Source organism: Diadema antillarum, unplaced genomic scaffold (assembly GCF_040938485.1).
Source record: "Diadema antillarum isolate AM-2024a unplaced genomic scaffold, OU_Dant_1.0 scf00000075, whole genome shotgun sequence".
In the NCBI taxonomy this organism is placed as follows: Eukaryota; Metazoa; Echinodermata; class Echinoidea; order Diadematoida; family Diadematidae; genus Diadema; species Diadema antillarum.
In genome coordinates this window covers 5264573-5288040 of record NW_027270964.1, presented here as the reverse complement: position 1 = coordinate 5288040, position 23468 = coordinate 5264573, and the positions used below count along the sequence as shown (strand labels likewise).

Here is a 23468-nt window from a genome sequence, read left to right as displayed (position 1 = left end):
TTATTTCACACATTTCTCATGCAGATATGTACATTCTTTTTTTTTACAGCAGAAATCAACAGTTCTGCAGGCACATGAGAACTATGTTTTTACTTTAATATTCACCACTTAAAAGCACAATGAACATCTTTAAGTCTCAAGAAGGCAATGTCCCTTCTTGGCGTCCTGATAAAATTCTTAGTCCTGACTGGGAAGCAATTTTGTCAATCGATTAGGCATGACATGCCGCCTGGAGGCACAGCATCGGAGTTTGGACCAGGCTGTGATGTGAGAAGGATAACATGATTTCCAGAGGTCAATTAATGTCAACAGAGCACTCAGTCACAGCCAGAAAAGCTTCTCACAAATAGCCAGACACATTCTGGGAGACATGAATGAAAAACACTTACCAACGTGAAGTCTGGTACTAAAAGCAATGTGCCAATTTCTCTGGCTAAAGATTATGCAACTATTGCTGGTCAACACTGTAGAAGTGTCAGCAACTTTTGGATGTTTTTATTTTTTATTCACAGAGTGCTTAACCCTTGGAGGACGAGTCCTGAGTATACTCAGGGAGATGTGTGTTGTAGCAAAATCAGTCCGTCCTCAACAGGTTAACTTGATCAAGGAGGTAAGCCTACTAGGTGAGCTTGACTAGAGTCACACCTGTTCTATATTTGGCAACATTCTGCTGCACTCAAACCTTACACTTGTGATGCTGCTGACTAGTACGGCATCTTTGGGACAGCAGAATTTAGTAGTTCCTTCTCCCTACCTTTCAAAATGGAAAAAATGAAGAGCAGACTGACACTGACTATATACAGCTTCAATGTGATTTCTACTCCATTCATTTTTTTTTACTAGGTGCGATTCATAGCTTACAGTGTACCTATGCGTAACTAAGATGGAAAAGGGAATTACAGTTACATAAAAAAAGAAATAATCAAGCCTTGATCATTGGGACCTAAATGGATAATTATCTAAGTGTTGCCCATTATGGGACTGGTCAGTCACATTAAACAACTGATTTGGGGCACTCACCTTTCACTGCCATCACTGTAGTTGGGTGCATCTGGAAGAGAGAGGGGGAAAAAAAAGAAACAAAACATTTATGAGACTTTATTTCAGGACATGATGGAACTGACATTAATGTAGGTGAAATGTGTGTAATGCTTTCTAGTAATGATGTACTGTGTTCTATGTTCCATCTACCATGCCCTATGAGCAAGAGACTTCAATAACTAATAGCTACCATATGTGGAGGAATTTTACAAGAATGACTGACAGGCCAGGTTATAAGTGAGTTGAGGAATGAAAAGGTAAACATAAAATTTGAATGACTAACTCGTAGATTCGATATGACTGTGGCTGAAATAGACAAAGATGCTAAGTATAACATGGACCTGATTGTTTCATTATGCCCCTGCTCTACAAACAACATTACTGAAAACATTCAGAGGTGGAAAGTCATTGGATACGAATGAAACTATAAAACCATTAAGCATTAAATTTCCAACCAGGATAGGTCAACAACACTATGCTTTAAGTACCGAGTATCAAGGCACACCACTCAGTCATTCACTCTAACTCAAATAACGTTGACTGAAATGACTGTGTCAGCCTACGATGATTAGTGCCAAGTTCATCTCTAAATTTTTTGGTGACATTTATCTTGAGTGAAATTTGCCAAGAACAGAATAGACGACATATGTTTAGCATGTAGCTCTGTTAAGTTCACTCAGCCAATATATGTATGTGTACATAGTAGTCACAATACAGCCATTTGGCATGGTTTGGTAAAAATCTCATTATTGGTAACACAGCAATATCACATCTAAATATCATTCCATCAATTCACTCATACTCAATACAATGTATTAATCATGCTGGGTAGAAAAAATCTCAATATGCATACACTCATTTGTAGTACAGCCATTGAGTTCTCATTCTTCTGTTAGTGTTACACCAGCCATAACACAAGGTTTGCCAGATAATTCACTCAAAAAAAGGACAAAAAATGTGGATTTAGGAGGAATAGAAAATGAATAAAAAAGCATACAAACTGAATGACACAGTAAAACAAAGACAGACACAAAGACAAAAAAACAGATAGATAGATAGATAGATAGAAAGAAAGAAAGATAGATAGATAGATAGATAGATAGATAGATAGATAGATAGATAGATAGATAGATAGAGATAGATAGACATGGGGGTGGAGAGGGAGGGAAGGAGAGAGGGAGGGAAAGGGGAGAATGCCCTGAGAAAAGTAAAACACATGGGAAAGGGAGGGAGCTGTCAAGCTAGCTTGTGAGGGAGAGTTGAAAGGAAAGATTTAGACCATTGGTCAAGGTGATGACCACACATAAACCTAATTCCCTCTTTAGCCAGGCTTTATACCATCGACATCTCAGCTTTAGTGACCCCTCCCCCTACCCTTCTAGGAGTCTACTCACCCCACACCCTTATATGCATCTCACCTATGCTGCACAGGCAAGTAATACAACTATACATGGTGGCCTGGTCACTTTACATCAAAATACCATAACAACAGCTGTCTAAGGAAGATTCAAACATACTTTATCTATATATCAATTCTAAAACATTTTCTGGCTGTCTGTGTAAACCTCATGAATACATCAGTTGGTTTTACTTCTGATTCCATGTTTCTAGTCATAGGTATAGAAGAATATGATAATGACGACACACACACACAAAAAAAAAATGATGTTAAAATAGTAGACTAATTTTTTCTCAAAATTCTTCATGTATCAAATGAGATATTTGCCATTTTTTCAGTGGTTTCATGTGTTCCCTTTGCTGTGTATTTGTAAGCAAGCAATACACATTGGATCTCATTTTGAAATCACAAGTTATATAATCAGTGTGATATTTATACAAGGTTTTTCCTTAGGGATGATGCTTGTTTCATGGAGAAAAGAGAAGATTTGCCTTGATATGTGTAACCAGTTTCCTCTTCATACAAGTTCCTTCACTATCCCTGGACATGAATATATTTTAATAACAAGGCCATACATAAAGTCAATGCAAGAGAAACAAGTTTCTTATCTTAACTTAAGCTGTTGGTTGCATGGTTTGAGTACTGGTACTTAAAATGTGTAGGTTGGATGCTTGATTCCAAAAGCAACACCATGTGCTTCTTGGCCAAGGAAGTTTTTGTTCCAAGATGCATCATATTTTGTCTGAGATTGCATCGAGCAAAACCAAGCACCCATCTTTTATTTTGTTCTGCCTGCTAGTCTGATTGGAGTCAGATGTAACCCTGCACTTTGGGGAATAAACCATTGCAGCCATTTTTACTTGTCCTTGCCCAGAATGAGAGCAATCAGTCAAGGTGGACTGGAGATGAAGGGGGCAGGAAGTGTTTCACTCTGGTAGGAAGTTATCCACCAGAAGAGGTGAAAGGTCAGACGAGCAAGGTCATTACTATACTTCATGAACTGACTGTGGACATATTTACAATCTTGCTACGCCCACACCACCACTCTAGGGTCTTCAAGAGGGACATGTAATTGAATATAGAGCACTGGTGAGAATTGTGAGGATGGCAGGTAGGAATGAGGAAAAGATTAGTTTCAAGGAAAGAACAGCTCTAATAACTGACAGTGACTATTTTGAAGTATCATAATATAATGATGAATTTTTCTTCAGTCTTCCTTCTCATTTCTGTATTTTTCCTTTACAATTAAATGAAAGAAAGGGCACAATAATATATGAAAACGAAATTAAAGGTGAAAGGAAATTATGAATTTTGACACTCACTCGACTTTGTGATAGTGCTTGAGGTATGCAATCACAAACTTTATGAACAGGCACCGAATGATTTTGTGCCAATGTGCAAGAATTGATGGTGTAAAAGAAGCTAGTTTGAAAGACGATAAGTAGAGTGGTGTGATCATTGTCTATGATTCGCCCTTGTAAATCTTTAAGTCTCAGAAAAACGTCTCATATTCATATCGGTCGGACCTTTCTAATGGAGGGTCACTTTTAACCAAGTGTGTGGTCTCCTTTGGCAGTGTGTAATCCTATACAGCAGTGGGTATAGCTGCTGGGAATACATGAATCCCACTCATGATTTCTAACATCTGTTGAGAAGCATTGTAATAGTAAATCAAAGAATTGTGGATATAAAGGCAGAGTGTTACTATAGTCATATATGATATGAATGCTGCAATATGAAACATTAAGTATTTCCTCTGTCTTTGACACTATGAAAGTCGAGTGCTTCATGTATTATAAGTGATGATACACATAAAAACAGTTTGGGGTTAAATTGATCATCTTTTGAATCAGTTGGCTATAATAATGAATATAGCATTAGCAGTATAGATCCTTCTCTCTAAACTTCTGCAGCCAGGAGTTTGAAGAGGAATCGTTTCACTCTGTGTCAATTTTTTTGATCTGTTCTTGACGACTGGTCAGTACTATATTTAACATTTACTCTGCTGTGAATGTGTTTGTGTGTGTGTAAATGTGTGTTCATGGTATTGATGTATAAGAGTAAATTATGTTATTGATATAATGTTATTGATGTATAAAAGTAAAAAGAACCTACACGGTTTCCTAGGTTCCAACTATCTTAAACCAACACAACCAAGAAATGTATAGCGGTCATATCTGATTATAACCCAAACAGCAGCTGATACAAACTAGTTGCTGGCTTGATAGAGGCAGTATTTGCATAATCAACCCAAGAAGTATACTTGCAAATTTTATAGGGCTAAATCAAATGTTGCAGATCATAATTATACATGAGGTGCATATGCCGCTCTCCTCTTTGTGGAAAGTATTATCTGGAAATTATGGCAGCTTGCATGACTTGCTAGAGGTACTTTTGCACAAATTCAAATGTTGGCAGAGAGAAAATTGATGAGGTGATAATAATGGCATTCCTGACACACAGAGAGACCCACAGACAAATGCCAGGTGATGCCATGACCACACTTCACTGTTGCTCTTCAAATTGGCAACCAAAATCTCTTCCATTGAATGATGAGGCGACCCACAACATCTCGGGGTAGATCTTCAGTACCTTTATCGTAATCTCCCAAAACAGATCAAATCTCCGTCAACATAGAGGTAGCCACCACATCCCTAGCAGACAGCAGTCCATATGGCTTGAAGTGACGAGTCAATTCAGAAGATGTGAAACTATCAGGATCTCATGTCTTTACTTGGTATCATCCACAAAATCCTTTAACAGTCCCCTTCCTCCAAACTTCTAGACATTTCTTCCATTTCTTATGTATGGGTACATCACATCTTTTTCATTGAAGATCAACAAGTCATGCTGAAAGACATATCTATATGAAATGTTAGCTGTGGTTAAACAGCTTTTAAATTTTTTATGCCTTGAGTAAAGACTACGTAGCTATGGTATAGCACAGTAAAATCCATCTAAATCCTAAATCTGAAAACCCCATACAAATGTAGTTACACAAAATTTATCAAACTACATTCCCTTTTACAAGTTATAATCACTTCAGATCTTTGCATTAAGTTTGAAAGTACAGTATGATAATGACAAACAAACAAACAAACAAACAAAACTAGAGTAATTTGAGCACCATGTAATGCCTCCACTGTCATAGTACAGTTATGTTGCAAGAATGATCACTGATGTACATACTGGTGATTTCTCAACATTAATATCCGACGTTTATTTCTCTGTCTAATTTATTTAAAGAAGATCCTACATTTTTATTAGTCTTTGTAAAGAGAAGTTTCAAATAAAAAACAAATTTTTATCATGAAATAGAGATTTTCATCCTGAATTTGGGCCAGCTATAAATGAACTTCACAATCTTTTTATTACTTTTTGCAAATGAACAAAAAAATCAACTAAATCTAATTAACAAAATAAGAAGCAGTAATGATGATAACAAAAATAATGATAACACTCAAATTTTGTAAAGTACATAAACGTGTATTATAATGTGTCTATTATCACCAAGTATGAGTAAAGTAATAAAAAAGATGAAAGCTGACTACCAGTATGTGGGAGTTTCCAACATATATCAACAAATTTCACTTTATATTACTGTCTTATGATGGTAACCTTTCATTCCTTGTTGCAAAGAACATGACTGAATAGTCATGAATTCACATTTCCGATTCAACATTTAAAGGGTAAAATCTTCAGCCTCAAACCCCTCAGAGAGAAAATTTAAGAAAGGCATTTCGATTTTCTTGGCATCTCTGACTTTCAGGATAACTATTTCACAACTATCCCTGATACAAAGTACTTCTCAACTCAAGCAAATCCAAGAATGTGTCACATTGGTGGGAGAAAACATTCAAAAGAACCTCTTCCTTAAGTGAAACCCGTGTTAAATGAGGCAAGAGATAACGAAGAGCTACCATTGTATAGTGGTTTGAATGTCATAGAATCAGTCGCTCTCCATGTGGACTAACTGGCAGTGCAGAAATAATACACATTTTGTAATAGCATGGAAATAGGGTAAAATAAACAGAAATCCTACTTTTAATATTCTAAACAAATCTGCACTGATATGTCATATTTTTTTAAAATCCAAATGATGAAAATCATATTTTGGATGAATTCTGAGATGTAAAAGTCTAGAAACTTATAGACTGAGAAAATTGTTACCTTTGCCAAGGAGTTTGTTTGCCTGTTTGCCAAATTACGCTAAAAGCTTTGAATGAATTTGGATAAAAACTTTTAGCAAAAGTTGATAATGACACAAGGAACAGATGATTAAATTTTGGTAGTGATGTGAATCAATGTCTGGGTCCAGGATTTTTTATTTGAATTTTTTTGAAAGGATTTACAAAAAAAAATCATTGGGAAAAAGGACCAACAAATGAGGAAATACAAGCTGCATGGACAATGAGACACCAGAAAAGATTCTTTATCTTTGGGAAAAAGGGCTATTTTCTTAGCATATGTGTGTATGGCTGGGAATGAGCTGCTTGGCCAAGGTCTGTGCTCTCTGAACGCTTTGCTAGTTTCTTACGGTTTGGTCAAAAAGTTTGTGATAAACTGTGCACTGATCAAGCAGCCACACTCTACTTCTTGAAGTACTTCAGCATGGTGTAGACTGGTTCACAGCGGTTCATGTTATTGGTGAAAACACAGAGTGTGAACATGTGTGTGCGTCTGGAATCATGAGATCGCAGAGCTCTTGCTCTGCCGCCGCCGCCGGAGGTTAGGACCTGCCATCACACCCATAGCTTTATCACCCCAATCTTTCCCCCCAAGCTACCGGATTAGACCATTAGAAACACAAAACATTGGAAACACTAGCTGGGGAACAATATGTGGCCTCTTTTACCGCACGTTCATGACCGCTTTCCTGTCTGAAATCGGCAGCACTTGGATCGGCTCAGTGTTAGGCTTTCATCAAATAGGATTTCGCTTTGGCTGTAGGGGGTTCAGCTTTGGCAGAGAGGGCAGATTATTAGTCTCAAGTCGGGGGTGAGCGGGGAATGTTTGTTTTCTGACACTGCTTTATGCTTTTAAGACCTGAAGATAACAGTTTCAATGCAGAGAAAAAACAACAACTTTCAGCACAGTTCAATCTCTTCTGGCTGAAATAAATGGATTAGTAGAACTCTACCTGATGTCCTATCAGAATAAAGCATTGCTACACTATCAGTGGTATTGCAATATGAAACTGACTCCTAGCAAAGTAAAGGGGGGGGGGTGATGAAAATTCAAATTTAAGATACTTCCAATAGGATAAATTCACTGTAAAGGATTAAAAAGTCCAATGCTACGATACAGCAAAATATAATTTGGGATTCAGCTACTTTCTGAACAAGCACAGGACAAGTGTCCTTTCACTTGAAAGTCTGTACAAAAGCAATGCATAATGGGAACACGGATTCAATTTAGATCTAAATCAGTTTTAACTTGATTGACAATTAAAGCAGCAGGAATGATAGTGTGCTATTTTCATTGAGTGGATACTGGAAATAAGGTTGTTAGCTGTGATACTGGGACCTGAGAAGCGTGGGTGAATTCACCTTACGAGAGCTGAAGAAAGAAACTTGGATCTCAGAAGTAATTAAGTTTGAACTTCTCTGCAAACACTGACCAGCTTTCTCTAGGAGATGACATCTAGTGTAAACATGGCATCAAAGCGAGTCTGATCCTAGCCCTTGTCTTTTGAGCTGCTGTCATTAAGATACCCGGTGACAACTAATCACTTGCACTGATTACAACGTAGAGAGCATTGTAGGCAGATGTTGTGTAAATGAATCACTACAGATAACAGTGTCCTGTAATTGAAACCTTACTTCGGTTACATGTTCAAAAAATGATCACAGTATTTCTGAGAAGCCCTGCCCATGAAATTTGGAGGACATGTTAGCAAGGGCAATTACATGCAAAAAACTGGAATAGGTAAAAATCTGGAGGGTATTTTCATAAGGTATATGTGCCTTTGCACTGTCAGAAAAACTGGAAACTGAAGAACAGTACTGTACCGATACTCAAAAAGCTTAGAACACTATGGTCTACACAATAGTCCAATAGGCATACATACATACTAAATGCAAAGTTTGTAAATCTTAGCTTCACATAATGATGTCATTTCCAGAAACCCATTTGGAAAAGGTAACCCTCTTCAGTATGGAGTCACATGACGTCCTGACACTTAATGTGACATTAAATGTGCCACAATATTGAATTATTGGTCAAAATGTGACAAAATATGACAAATGTCTGTTAATGCATTGTTGCAATGCTGTAACCATAGCAGCAGAAAGAAGCATGACAAATACTGAATGATACAATCCTACATCTATTGCAATTGATTGACATGTGTTTTTTTTTTTAACATCACCTGAGAGACCCTTATGTACTAAGAGGAAAGGACATCTATGAAAAGTAACTTGTTCTTATAGGTTCACAAGTTTGCTCACAAAATCTAAAAAAATTGAGTTGTAATGATTGAAAGATTTTTTTTTTTCCCTTCACAAGGAGTACTGGTACTTGGAAAGGGATAACTGCTGCACATTTTAAGAAAAACGCATAAGCTCTTAACCCGTTGAGGACGAGTTCCGGGTGTACTCGGCAGGTGTCTATGGGAAATGCGTGTTGTAGCAAAATCAGTCATCCGTCCTCGATGGGTTAAGAAAAAAGAATAAGCTCTGATATCTATTTACAAGATCAAGTTCGTCTTGCTTGAAAACATTGTCATCCACAGTTTGTACTGAAAAACCCCCAGATTTATCCAGCATCAAATCGTCTATAAACCAGCTGTTTGAATTGTTACAAACATGGATTCACAGATTGTGACTCAGGAATGTTTGTACTGTCACGTGACATCGGAACACATTTCGTGCCGTGATGAAAGCTGAGAATGTTCGGAATCAGAACCCTCCCCAGGGGTCTGAATCAACAAACTCCCGTATAATGTAATGTATGTAATTTGATATGAGATATGTGCTTTCTCAGTCATCAAACTTCTCATAACTCTTTTTTTTATTACTAGAAACTGATGCTCCAAAATGTCTTTTGAAAGTGCCATACATACATTGAAATTTTATAACTCCAAAATTTTTTGGTTATTCACTTTTTTTTGGTGCCATTTCTTGTGCATGATGTATACTGTGCAAAACTACCTTAAATAATTTCCAGAGAAAATCTGCCATCATAAGTGAATTTGTGTATATCAAACATTTCTCACACCAAAAAGCACAACTTCATATCTTGAGCGACCAATTCCAATGTCTGACAAATGTGTTACCAGAACCTCCTGATGTGAAACTTAAGAAATGAATTCAAACATTCAAAAAATTAACAAAATCAAAGAAATCCCAGCAAATAGAACTCAAGTTTGATAGTAACACAATTTTTTCAAGCATAAAAAAATATGCGGACAAAATGCTAGTAACCTTCCAAAAATGTCCAATTTCACACATTACTTTGTATATATTCTGTAGATAAAAATGAAAATAAAGTTTGAATTGAATTGAATTGAATCAAAAACCTTTAAATGTTCTTTTACTTGTACAAAAATTGGCATATTCCATATCAATGGTCACTATTCTAATTGTTCCAGGTCATTAAATCAAGAATCTTCACATCTGGTGCTTGACTGTGTGATGGTAAAATATCTATCTTTGGCTGCAGTCATCAAAGATGACAAAAGTGATTGACATGACATTATCAAGGAAAGAAACTCAGACAACATGAGTGAAAAATGTCATTTGTCTGGCTGAGATCCCCCATGACTTCATCTCATCAACATTCTGCAAATGGGCTGTGATGGATCACGACAAATAATCACTTTTCTCCGATTTAGCCAGGCTCCTCTTGGAGGAAGAGAGGCGATTTGAGAGATGTACATGTGCAATGCATCGCCTCAATGTATCTTCATGCTGCTGAAAGTAGAAACAGAGAAATGGCCGGTGTAAACACCCCTGCTACGCGGGCACAAACAAACAGCTTGAGAGAAGGGTGACTGACCCAGTGGGGTAAACTTGGACTGCAGCTTTGTTTACACTGCAGATCATATGAAAAATAGGATCATCAATTCGCGGTGACTGCGGGGATTTACATTAGGGAAGACTGGAATTTTGTTACAATGCTCATTGCCTTCCAATAATCTGATTCTCTGTGTTGATGAAGAAAGAGGGGAGTTTATACACAGTTGTCTCAATGCTAGCCAGTTCACTGCCTCTATACGGAGATTTGGGTTTGGAGAAATGATGTTTATATAATTCTTCCATTGGAAGAAGGAAGACTCGCTGAAAGAAAGACAGAAAAGTCTTTCAGCCCAGCGGGATGTCAATGAGATGAATCTCAGTTCATACCGCCCTCATTGACCTGACTTCATTACTCTCTCAAGCCACTATATCTATACGGCACGTTTCTTTTTCTTTTGCTTTGCCTATGTCTCTACAATCACACTCACCTCTTATCACTGGATGTATCCAATATTTCCAACAATTTACCTGCTTTCAGTTAATTCCTTAAAGAGGAATTCCAGTCTAGTTAGTGTGATGAGAAAGAATAAAATCTTACAAGTACAACAGTGCAAATTTGATAAAAATCTGATGAAAATTAGAGAATTTATGAAATTGTGAATTTTGCTTATTTGGCAGAAAAGTTCTTGTACAGTTGAAATGAATATGCAAATGAGTGAACGCATGATGCCATCATCTCACAATTTTCCATTAATTGTATACAAAAGTAGGACAAAAATTCACCTTCAATGTTACTGTTATTTAGGTGTAACACATTATCTTATTCTTGGTTGAATAACTACAGAGTAATGATCAGTTAGATATATCAGGATTTGAGAGTGACGCATAATTTTGTTTGAATGAAAAACTGGAAATCTCACAATTTTATGTAGAAACTTTACCTCAAGTTGTGAGTGGATGATGTCATCATTTTATTACTTGCAAATTCATATTGACTGTTCATGAACTATTTCGTGAAAAATTAGAAAAACTTCAAAATGTCATAACTTCCTTATTTTTCATTTGTTTGTGATCAAATTTTCATTGTTGTGCTGAGAAAATTTTACTCCTTCTTTTCAGACCAACTTTCAGCTGCACTAGAATTACCCTTTAAATTCAATTTTAATAAGCACCCACACAACATCTACCCCCTCAAGATCATCAAGATCATTTCATCTTTATGTTGAATGCAAGCACTACTAGAATAAGATTCATACATTGAAGAAGTATCAAACCTCTTGTGCGTCAAAAAGCAGTTCTCGTAGATTTCCTTTGAAGACCCGATTCTGACCATAATTTAATTCACAGCCAATGCTAGCTTTCACATTCCATAAATCCACATGAAATCAAATTCTACCCACTCTGGAGTAAAGGAAATGCCACTCACTTCACTCCACCTGCATCCAGTATCCCGGACTATATTGACAAATTTTGGTTGCTATTGACGCTAAGAGATTGAATATCAAGGGGCGGAGAATGTTGAAAGGATCGGCAAGTCTAGGGATGATAGAAATAAATTTCAATATCCCGAAAATCACTTCCAATAAACACTGATAATCCACTGTAATACATGATTGGAGCAAGAGGCAGGTGCACGGCACAATGTTATTTTGTGGTGGACTTGGAAGCTCATCTCCAATGACTTTGTGATGATATCTTGGCTGAGATCGTGCGAATATCACCTCAACCCCCCCCCCCCCAACACACATACACAATAAGAAAATGTGCTACCTGCCTCACAAGACAGTGAGAGCTGTTTTTTCACCTCCTTCCTATTACTTGTCATCCCGATGTCAAACACAAGGAATGCATTTGAGGATGCTGTGTATACCTCAAATTGGCATATCCTTATTAAAGTCATCAAACTGGTATATTAGTAGAAGGCAGCAAACATCATATTCCTTTCTCCTTGTTAATGGCTCAAAGTGATGAAGAGTGCATGACAATCACAAAAAACAAAACCAAACATGGTTTCTGGCATCGAGCATACTGTAAAACAAGGAATGTTCGCGTGCATTTTGATTTTGCAAATTTCGCGAGAGACAAGATTCGCAAAATTAAAATGCACACAAAAGTTCTTGTCTACACTATAAGCATTGAATGCCAGTGGCAGTTCACAAAAATTTCATGCCGCGAAAAAGGCCATTGCCTCCTATTTGCGACAATTTCATGCTGCGAATATATCATGTTTTACAGTGTAACTCCAATGTTTGATATTTTTTTACATGCACTATGGTCATGGTAGCAACTGATTGACAGATTGCCCTTTATTAATGTAGATAAGGACCAACTATTTAATGTTTTAGTAACAGACTAGATAAAAAAATCATAGGCATATGATACATGTACACATATCTACTCAGTTGGACTTGAACCAACAATCTCCTGACTGCTAGAAAGGCGCTGTATCCACTAGACTATCAAGCTTTTGTCTGACAGTGCTGCTTTTTATCCCCTAGCAGCAGGTACTGTGTATTTATTCAAATGAATGATTTCTTGCATTGAGTTGTTTTCATGATTACGGTTACTTCAATGGATAGCCATGATTGTCAATGTATGATATCTGATTTCATTCATTGTCTTCAAAAATAAACAACTCCCAATGTATACATCCAAGCTGTAGCATCTAGTCCAAATGCAAGAATTTCATAGAGACAGTATAGACAGACAGACAACAGACAGGCAGATAGACAGATAGACAGAAAGATAGACAGATGGACAGACACACAGACAAACATATAGACACACAGACAATGAGAATGAAATGGAGAATACAGTACACCTGTAGCAACACAGACTTGAAATGAGTAAATAAAAGGGTAGGAAACAATATCCACTTGTAGTTGATCCACTGGTGTCTATATTTCTCACACTCATTCACTTCTCTGGTAAGTGGGACACTGCTCCAAATAGCAATACTATATTTCACAAAGACCCATTTGAGTAGATGTGTCATTCATTTCATACACCACTAAATGGATCTGCCACATGTTTTCCACATGTCAGTGTGACTGGTTGGAAACTGAAATTTGTCCCTTTTCACAAAGCTCAATGTCTACTTTCTCAACTGTACTCGTACAAAATTTCAGTCAGTGTACACCATCAACACTTTAACAACTCCTAAACACATCAAAACATGATCCCTTTCCCGACCAAATTTCTTGCAAACACTTAAACCCAGTTGGTTTCACGACTATCAAATAAAAATGAACACAGACTACTCCTATTCCAGGATCTTTGAGACTGGGTAGGACGACAAAAACAACCCTCTTGGCTACATGTGGGACTAACCAATTGAGCACTAGGGAAGGGAGAAACAAGTTTCTTTCTAGTCCCCTTTGTACACAGATATTGTTACACTTCAGCTCCCTATTCAGACCTCCATGGAAACACTCTACACCAGGGACTGTAGTTCTTTGGGTCACAGCTTTCTTTCCTTCTTTCTGGAGAAGAAAGGCCAGGTTCTGCCCATAATTCCTCTTCAAAATTTGTCAATGGGATTAGCTGGCTAGAACTGGGTTAACCCACCAGGGACAAATAGAGCTCAGCACTTCCTAAAACTTTCTCCTAACAAGACAGTTTGGCCAGTTTGAGGAAGAAAATGAGAGGAGAGAGAAGAAATTGAGTAAACAAAGGGACAAGAAAGCCGACATGAAAATGGTCGGAATACTCTGGCAAAGTTTTAGCCCAAAGCCTGTAGACCTAACCACTGCATAAATATGAAAACAGATCGAGTATGCCTTAAAAACATGTTCCTTAACCCTTCTTGGGCCTGTATTGGATGTATATATACAGTATATGACCCATTTCCATGGTATGCTGTGTACCACAGAAATGAGAAAACTGCCAAATATGGTGGTTTGGGTAGACATGTGAAAAAGTATGTTTTTGCAAAATCACAATTTTTCTTTACCTACCCACTTTCCAGGTATGCAATTCTTGAAATAACATTGAAATGTGGACATTTTCAATTTCTTTTCCGCAAGTCAACAAAAATTTGTTCAAAAGTTGAAATAAATTATAATATATAATGGAAAACTGCAGAAAGCAGTTTAAATTTCAATAACAAAGTTACAACAATTTTTGTCCTGAACAAAGAGGAAGGAAATTCTTTTATGTACACACTTTATGATAAGTATGACTTTTAAAACACTCCCTTGTCATGCAATGCTTGGTGCACTAAAATATCCGTCTGTTATCCATATAGTGCAACTGCAACACTTTCTAAAATAATATGAACTCCTACCAACAGAAGCCATGCTGTAAAGATGGTATGCTCTTTCAGTGCAAAGAAGGCTTAAATGGTACAAGGCCATCATGCAATTTAAGATTTTTACATGGATTTCTTGCAAATTACTGTATTTGCTCAAATAAAGATATGAAAGGGACTTACTTGCACTCAACGTGATTGAACCTGTCACAGACTTGCTTCCATTTCGATTGTTTGCGATACACTTGTAGGTTCCCGTATCCAGAGTCCCAACGTTCTTTATCGTCAATGTGGATCCGCCGTTGGACTCCCGCACCACATTGCGTCCGATATCATCTCTAATGATTGCACCGTTCCAGTACCACCAGTAGGTGGGTTTTGGAAACCCTCGTATCCTACAGTTTAGAACCACAGTTTCGCCCGGCATCACCGACTCATTGTTCATGGGTGCATCGATGGTTATATAATCAGTGCCCGGTGGTGGCGTCGACCTGAATTCAGAAACAAAGAGAAAGAGAAGGTACCAGAATAAAGGCAACAATCCGGTTTAATTTAAGATTGCTATCTATCTATTTTTTCTTTATTTCTTTCATCAAAGCAGGTTTGGTGATGATTTTTCATGTAAAACTCAGTCACGCAGATGTTTCTGCGATGTCTCCGGTAGTAGGTCGCCAATGAGTCTCTGCAAAGTCGCGGAGATACCTTGGAGACAAAATTAGCCTCTACGACTTGGGAGAAGTCTCCGAGACCAGCCGGAAACTGGAGTCTCTGAAAAAAACATGAAACACGTTCGATTCTCTCGCGACTCCCTGGAGAACAGGCTGTTCTCCAGGAGATGTCACATAGACATCATGGAGACGTCTCCATTACCACTCTGTAACCAGCAAGATTTGAGTCACCACCAAGTTGCCATCTAGTCTCCAAGCCAGGGGAAAGATTCATTTAACATTAAGAAATGTTGCTTTTGGAACTATACTCAAAGAAAACCTATATGATTTATCATGACACAAGGCAGTAAATGAGAACACATAATTTTGTCATTGAACACTGAGAAGGAAAATAGATCAATGTATAACACTACATATACAGAAGCTTTATCTCTTGAAGCTGAAGCAACCAAAATTTACTAACAAGAGATAGGTATGAAGCTAGTCAGTATAAAAAATGTGAGGTGATCATCTTTTAGCTCGTATGATATGTGCAGGCCTACTGTATATCAGCTGACTATTAAGCAGCAATGCAAGATAGTTCAAATGATTTTAAGAAAATTGAAATGTGTGTATTTCACAAATTACGCTAGTAAGCTGATAGCACACAATTTCACAAAATACATATGACTGAAGGTTGGGAACATAATTCTTCCTTTCCATCAAGATTGCATTAAGTGGTCTACAGAAATCAAATCCTTCATTGCACTTCCCATCCACCAGGGGATTTCTAGGTTTACTTGAAGTTTCCACACTCGTCTAATATTCAAGCAGTGAAATCCAGTTTGAGCAAGGCAATTTTCTCTCCTTCCTCTCTCTGACTGTCGGCCATCTGTAGCCACGGCAACACAAAGATGGACACTGGACGGGATGCTACAACGCACTGTGAGGCAGCCTTTGTCTGACCAACTCGCTCAATTATGACAACTAATGCCAACAACATGGAAGATGATATCCCAAAGTAAATCTTGACGGCCGCTTGCCATTCGCTGGAGTACGCTAGGAAATGCAGGCGGTAGATTTACACCATCGAGGTAGGCAGGGGTAGATCTTGGGAAGAAAAACTGCCGGCGGGCGGGCATAGGGTGTGGGATTGGGTGTGGAGCACGGGGTGCGGGATGGGCAGGCAGCGGTCTGGGGAATTTGAGGAGCTGGAGGGAAAGTTTGGGGTAGGATTGCAAGCTAGGAGCGGGCAGGGTCAGGAAAAGCTGGTCTTTGCGGACTTGACTCTGTCAATGACGTTAGTTCGATTGATGAAAACTTGCACACCATCCATATGTATGAAACCACACACTGACAGCACTTCTTAATCAGCCTAACCTGAAACTGACCTTGATTTATTCATTAATTCATATGTATTTATTTTATCCAACCCTAAACATATCTCTAACAGGAATACATCTCATTTCAATAATTAGATCCTGTGTATTGGTCCTATCACAGTCTATATGCAATATAATGTCCCGATGACCTAAAAAAACAACAACCCCAAAATAAAATGACTCATTGCTTTTTCCACTCTGATTCATCTTGCACTGACAATCCCATTCTTAAGACAAAGTGGTGTGTGGATACCATGGGGTGGAAAGGCTGACCCAGCTCGGGTAAATTTGAGAATCCCTGTAACGAATTGTGAACAGCTTTATAGCTGATCTCCAAAGTATGTACACACACAGCCAAAGAATCTTGACCGAAATCGACCACTTCCAATGAGAATGAGTTTTGATGCTCACTTTTGCTGATGGGCATAATTCGTGTTTTTTTGTATGTACCCTGGTGGTCAGCAAAACAAAGATTAATTCCATTGGACAACCTATGTCTCCTCTTATGCTACAGAAGCTAACATTATTATGTTCCTTCATGAGGTATATTTTCTACTGCCTATGCCAAAATATCCTGCCTTACTTTAGTCATGGACCATGCTTCAATACATGCCACTCATAAGAATTGTAATAAACCAAACTGTTTTTCTTCTTGATTTCTTCGTACTGACTGCTGGTGGTTGCAGTCTTTCAAATGAACAATACCAAATCTGTGAGTAATTTGACAAAATGTTATGTAAATCTCATCCAAAATTATAAACACATCCATAAATTAAACAACACTGAATTTAAGTAAAATGATTTGTATCTGATGCCACAGTTAGTAGAATGTCATTGATACAGATTCAATACTCTACATTTAAAAAAAAAAAAAATCACTTGCCCAAGGTCCATTTCTTCACTGCTGTCTTCAGTAGTCTTTTTGGAGACTGTACTACAACATGCATGACCAAATCAACATCTGAAATTGATTGATGACAAGGGCCTCTCGGAGGTGGCTGAGAGAAATCATATGCATACACCTTGCAATAGACACAAACATGGACATGCTTGCCTACAAATTATGCTTTCATAATGTGCCCTTTGATTAGTTTTCAGTTTGAATGGAGGGACCTACACTTTATTCAACTCATTTCACTTTCATAATTGAGAGGATTTTTTTTTTGTCACCTCTTCTACTACTGATTACATGCTCTGTAGATATAACACTGCACATTAAAAAATGAATCAATATTCTGCCTAAAGAGCATTTCATTGTCAAAGTTTAGAAGGAATTGTCAGTAAAATTCTGCTAAATCATATTATCTATTATACTTATGACAAGGTATTCATCATATCAGTGCACTCCTATTAAAATGAATACAGTTATCACAAAATTCCGGTTACAATGAAGTAAATATTCAGACCACAACATTATCCGCTCTATGTTGTTTATTATTAATTTGTTTGGTTATAACAAAATTTTGCTACAATGACATAAAACTGCCAGTCCCGAGGACTTCATTAGATGATGGGAGTCCACTGTACATAGTGATTTCACTAGACATACCAACTAAACATTGCAAACTTATCAATCACTGCTGTACTTTATCAAATGAAAGCATGAGATTACTAAAGCAAAGGAGTAAAGGTTAAGGCATGATTTTTCTTCAATTTGTCTCCCTCTGTACAAATGAAATTTGTAAGATCGCAACGGCTGATCTACATTCTTAACATTTCCCTCTCTGCACAAGTGAAATTTATAAGATCACAACTGCTGATCTACGTTCTTAACAATGTTAAAAATGTAGATTCAGCAGTTGTTATCTTACAAATTTCATTTGTATTACAGAGAGAGAGACAAATTGAAGAAAACTCATACAATTACTGTGCTTTGTTTGCCGATTCACACATACAGCGTTTTCTTTGCCAATCAACACATGTGTCTGGAAATGTATTGTCAAAGAGTAGAGATTACCTAATCACCCTTTAATCCCTATAGCTATGCATAAGTGGGCTTACTAATCTACAATTAGGTCAAATTCAGATGGGTTATTGAATGCTGAAGAAAAATCTTGGCAAGTTAAGATAAGTGCTGTTCTCGAGTCATGGGTCATCTTACCTCTTTGAATGCACTAACGTGAAGAGTAAATGCATTACAAGGAGTTGGCCAATAATCCAGTGATAAATTCCTGTGAGCTCCATCTTCAATCAGTGTGACTTCCAACAAAGACACAGCCACTGAGTATTCGGGAAGGGTCAGACAAAACCAGCAGTACAGGTGCAGGCAGAGAATCGCGGAGTACCTCCCAGGAAATCAAAATCTGTTTACTCCTTGCCGTCTGCTCGCAGCGTTAAATGAATTCAGATACAGCACAGAAGTGCTTTCCCCTTTTGTGCGGCCGGTTTGGAGAAACTTGAAAAACGAAACGAAGACGTCTCGGAGGCTGCGGACGAGGAGTGTCACAATCGGAGCAATTTCTGATAGAGACCAGGATGTGATGAAGACAGGTGCCTCTCCTTCTCCTAATTTCTTGCTCAAATACGATGAAGTGGCGTAGGGGTGAGGCAACTTTGCTCTGTTATGTAGTTTACAGATTCACTGACAGAGACAGTGTCTCGGTGCAATGGGAGAAACGCTTCCCTAAAATCAGAGAGAAAGTTCCTTCCGGGATGTCCGAGGAAGGCAAGAGAAATAATTCGAGCTGAAGAGACATGAACTTCTTGCCCGGCGCTCATAGAAACCAAACTTCAGAGAGCCAGACAGTCGGAGAAGACAGAGACAGAGCCCTGGTAGATGGCAATCACAATTGTAGCAAACGTCAGACTTTGTGATGGGTGAGGAATGGCAGGGGGCAAAGATGGGCAGAACCCCGATTCATCATCTGCACTGAAGCAAGAAAGAAGGGGTAGAAGATGGCAGAGGAAATTCACTGACACTACCAATTGTATGTGATAGATGTCGCACCAGCAAGCAGAGGTCTCTTTGTTCCAAGTTCTGCTGGAAAACGTCGAGTTGGGCTGTTGCAATCCAAGAAATTGAGATGGCTGGCTGCCCCGTGATTGGATGTGACAAGCATGTTACCGATGAAACGTTTGACTGACAGCTTCAATCAGAGCATCTCACACACTGTGGATGTCAGTCTCTAGGATGGCATCTTTGTCACCACGGAGGAGATAAACTGGGCTGGGCCACACCACTAAAGATGACAGACCATGACGGCTTCTTCTGATAATGTCCAACGCTTCATCAATTTGTCGCTAACATTCTGATAAGGATTCATAGCACTTCCCTACCACGCAAATCTTCTCCCCCTCCTCTTAACTTGTTCGGTTTATCAGAAGCCATCACAACGTGGGGACGACGAGACCAAAGCCCACATGCCTTCCATATGAGGAAGATTTAGAACATTGCATTGATACGGTGCTCCTAACGAATACGGAGCTCCTATTGTGAGGCACAGCTATCCCAAATAGAAACTGATGGCAATTCAATCAAGGGACAGGCCTTGGATCAGATGGAGGAGAAAAAAAGGAGAAGAAAAAGAAAGGGGGAGAAAGACCGCCTTCCCCAGTCACATGGAGTCGCAAAGTGTTTGAGGAAACCTGGGTGAAGATGTTATCAAACTATTCAAGTGCCTGTTGGGCCTTTCAGCACTCCGTGGTCGGCCTACTTCAGAGAGAAAAGGCTGCATTCCATGACCTTTTCTATTCAGTTCGCACAAAATAACAATCCCCTTATTTTCCTTTTCTTTTGAAAAGTCCCCTCCCTCAAAAGCACCACAACTTTTGCGTTCAGCGGGGAACCAAGACAAAACCATGACCAGCTACATTAATGGGTGTCAGCCTCCACTGGTGGCACCCCCACAATCGCAGACAGGAGGAAAACAAGTGGAGGATGTGTAACATTTCTGTCCGAGAGAAAGTCGACCACTTCACTCAAGCTGTCTGTGTAACAAGAAAGCCAAACACTCCACTCAGCTTGGGGGGTACAATGAGAGGTTGCAGCTAGTAAACCATCTATGCTCCGCTTTCCTTGCTGGTCTCCGTCCAGCCAGCAAACAGTCATGCAGGTCACAATGCCCAGGTGGAAAACACTCAAGTGGTGTTCTCATCAAAGCGCCGGTAATGAATGAAGACGAGCCGAGGCTCTCCGCCCTTAAATCTGTGCCTGCAGTACAAAAGGTCGGAACCAGCTTGTTTTTTGCTCCAGTGACATAACCCCTTGGATTACACCTGCCTTCTGTAGGGATGAATGACCTGAAAGGAGAAGGGGTGAGGGAGGGGTGAGAGACAGGGAGGGGCAGGCATATGACTGGTGTCAGCGCTGGAAACCCAGCTTCAAGCCATGGTGGCTTAGTACCATTTGATGATAGAGGCGTGCAAAGCAGGGGAGATTGTGAGAGTCAACCACATTTTATTTCTACACACTATTACTGGTTGAGGAAGAAAAGCAAAAAAACAAAAAACAAAAACAAACAGCCCATGTTTCATATAATATTTATCTCGCAAGCCTCGGGTACAGTAATCCTGTCCTTCAGAACAGTATGATGTCTGGGTAAGAAGCCTGTGGGATTTTTCTCTACTGTGTTCAATGTAGATGCCTACTTTACAACTCCACAGGATTGAGATGTTGTCAGACTCTACTCTCTGCTTGTGTGGGAAGGCAAGGTTACGGCATTAATCCGCAGACAGTTCAGAAAATGGTGTGAAATTTGCAAGACAAAATTAATCCTTTCACAAACATCATTGGCTACACATCACAAGGATATCTTTCTCATTATATCTACTACTGAATGAATACTCTCATAATGTAAGACTGCAGATCTGGTTTGTGAAAGATCCATTAGGGAAGAAATTCATTAGAGTTCTGTCATTGGAATTAAAGTCACAAGCCAAGATAACAGTTTCTACACATAGTTCTAAGAGTCGTTGCAGCTGATGAAACATTTGACGAATTGTAGTATTAATGGCAGGCAAGATACGGACAATATCATTCATAATAGGCTACATAGAAGGCACATGACAGCCACAGAGCTCAGGGTGTGCTATAGAATACAAGGACAGATGAAAAGAAAATGAGAAAAGGTATGACACTTAAATCTTAAGTGATTAAAGGTACTGTTTACAATTGGGAGCAGTAATTTGAAAATGTTTGAGTTATAACATTTGATGCATCATATCTGCAGGTCAGTTGTATCACAAAACATACCATGTAAAAATTTTGCAATAAAGCCTAAAATATTACAAGATATCACTAGTTTTCTCAATAAACCATAACTGTAGGCAATTCAGACTAGAATTGATTTTATCATAACAATTGATCGCATTTTGTATATTTAGCAATAGTTAACATCAATTGAACTCATTAATATTTTTACATTGGTTGTTTCTATCCCTAACTCACATTTTAAAACTATTTTGAAGCGCTAAAGCTGGGTTTTTGTTTCATCTGCAAATGGTAAATAATTCCTTTAAATCCTTATCTGATATATCATATATAAAGGCCCTACATGCATATTTGCTCTCTTTTAGATGATCACTTTATTCTTTATATCTATGGCATGTGAATACAGCAAAAAAAAAAAAAAGAAAAAAAGAATGTGTCTACTCTTTCTTGTTATTCCAATTACATTTTATGTGCAAATACCTCCAATGCAATTTGTCTTCACATATTTTGAACTACAGCATGTGCCAAAGTGAATTACACAATGTGATATGTTGTTTTATGTCAAAATTATCTTTTATAAATGTAAATAATGAAATAACTGTTAAAAGAAAAAGTGAATAGAAAATATGTAGGTGACAAAAAAATAAAGACTGATAGAGGTACAGTGTGTATGAGATAGCTACATGCAGACATGGTAGGCAAATTTGTGAAAGTTTCATGTCATGAAAAAGTGTGTCAGCTCCAATTTGTGAAAGTCTCATGCTGTGATTATTTCTAGTTTTATGGTAGATAGATGCTCATAAGATTAGAAAGGGAAAAATTACACAGATCAAGGAACAGAGATAGATGCATTGAGATACATGTATGATAGCAGATAGAATTAAAAACAAAGCGAGATAGTAATGTCGTTCCACCTCTGTGATCAGAACGTTCACACAGTTGGTATGGAAGACAATATGGAAATGACCAGTACACTAATTGTTCATGACACACAAATCTATTCATTAAGCCCTCCACTTCTGGAGACAAAGACTGATCCAGAAATTAGGCACTCTAAATCTCCATGGCAGACACAGGGTTAAACCTCCTGTGGTCCGATTCAAACATGAAAATATTTGAAATGTATTGTCATCACTAGGTTTACCTCAATCAATCAATAAGGCATATTGCTAATTTCCTGGCATACCGAAAGCGGGAGGGATTCAGGACCTCAAGACCTCACTGGACAGACAGAAAAAAAAAGGCAGATGGTATGCCAAGCAATTATTTGAGGCACCAGGGTCCATGTCTGGTGGCTTTGAACTTGAGGCAAGTGAGCCACATTTAAATCACTTTTTTTTTGACTGCCTGGCAGAGAGAACTGAATCCTTCAATGGGTTGAGAAAGCTACAAAGTGAACCAGATTTAGGAAACAAACCTCGATTTCAGCAGTCAGACCTTTGCAGCTGACTGCCATAACAATTCCCATGAATGAGAAGCTGAAATGCCCAGCATAATGGAATAATCTTGCTTTCACAACTACATTGTATCTCCCTTCATGATGTGGACATTTCATCTTTGATAGGCATCCACAATCATATAGAAAAGATGAACATAAAATGACGGAATTTACATCATCCTAGATTTTTTTCTCCATTATATAT

The 23468-nt window shown here is 38.3% G+C and overlaps 1 protein-coding gene across 2 annotated transcripts in view; it reads right to left on the bottom strand.

Moving 5' to 3' along the window:
* Positions 1–23468, bottom strand: part of LOC139717459 (inactive tyrosine-protein kinase transmembrane receptor ROR1-like) — a 160846-nt gene that overhangs the window by 34768 nt on the left and 102610 nt on the right. For both annotated transcript variants that reach the window (XM_071628964.1, XM_071628965.1), the window contains exons 3-4: positions 14831–15138; positions 1021–1051 (exon numbers count right to left, since the gene is read on the bottom strand). In XM_071628964.1, coding sequence (XP_071485065.1) covers positions 1021–1051; positions 14831–15138 — 339 coding nt within the window. The remainder of the gene's footprint in view (positions 1–1020; positions 1052–14830; positions 15139–23468) is intronic.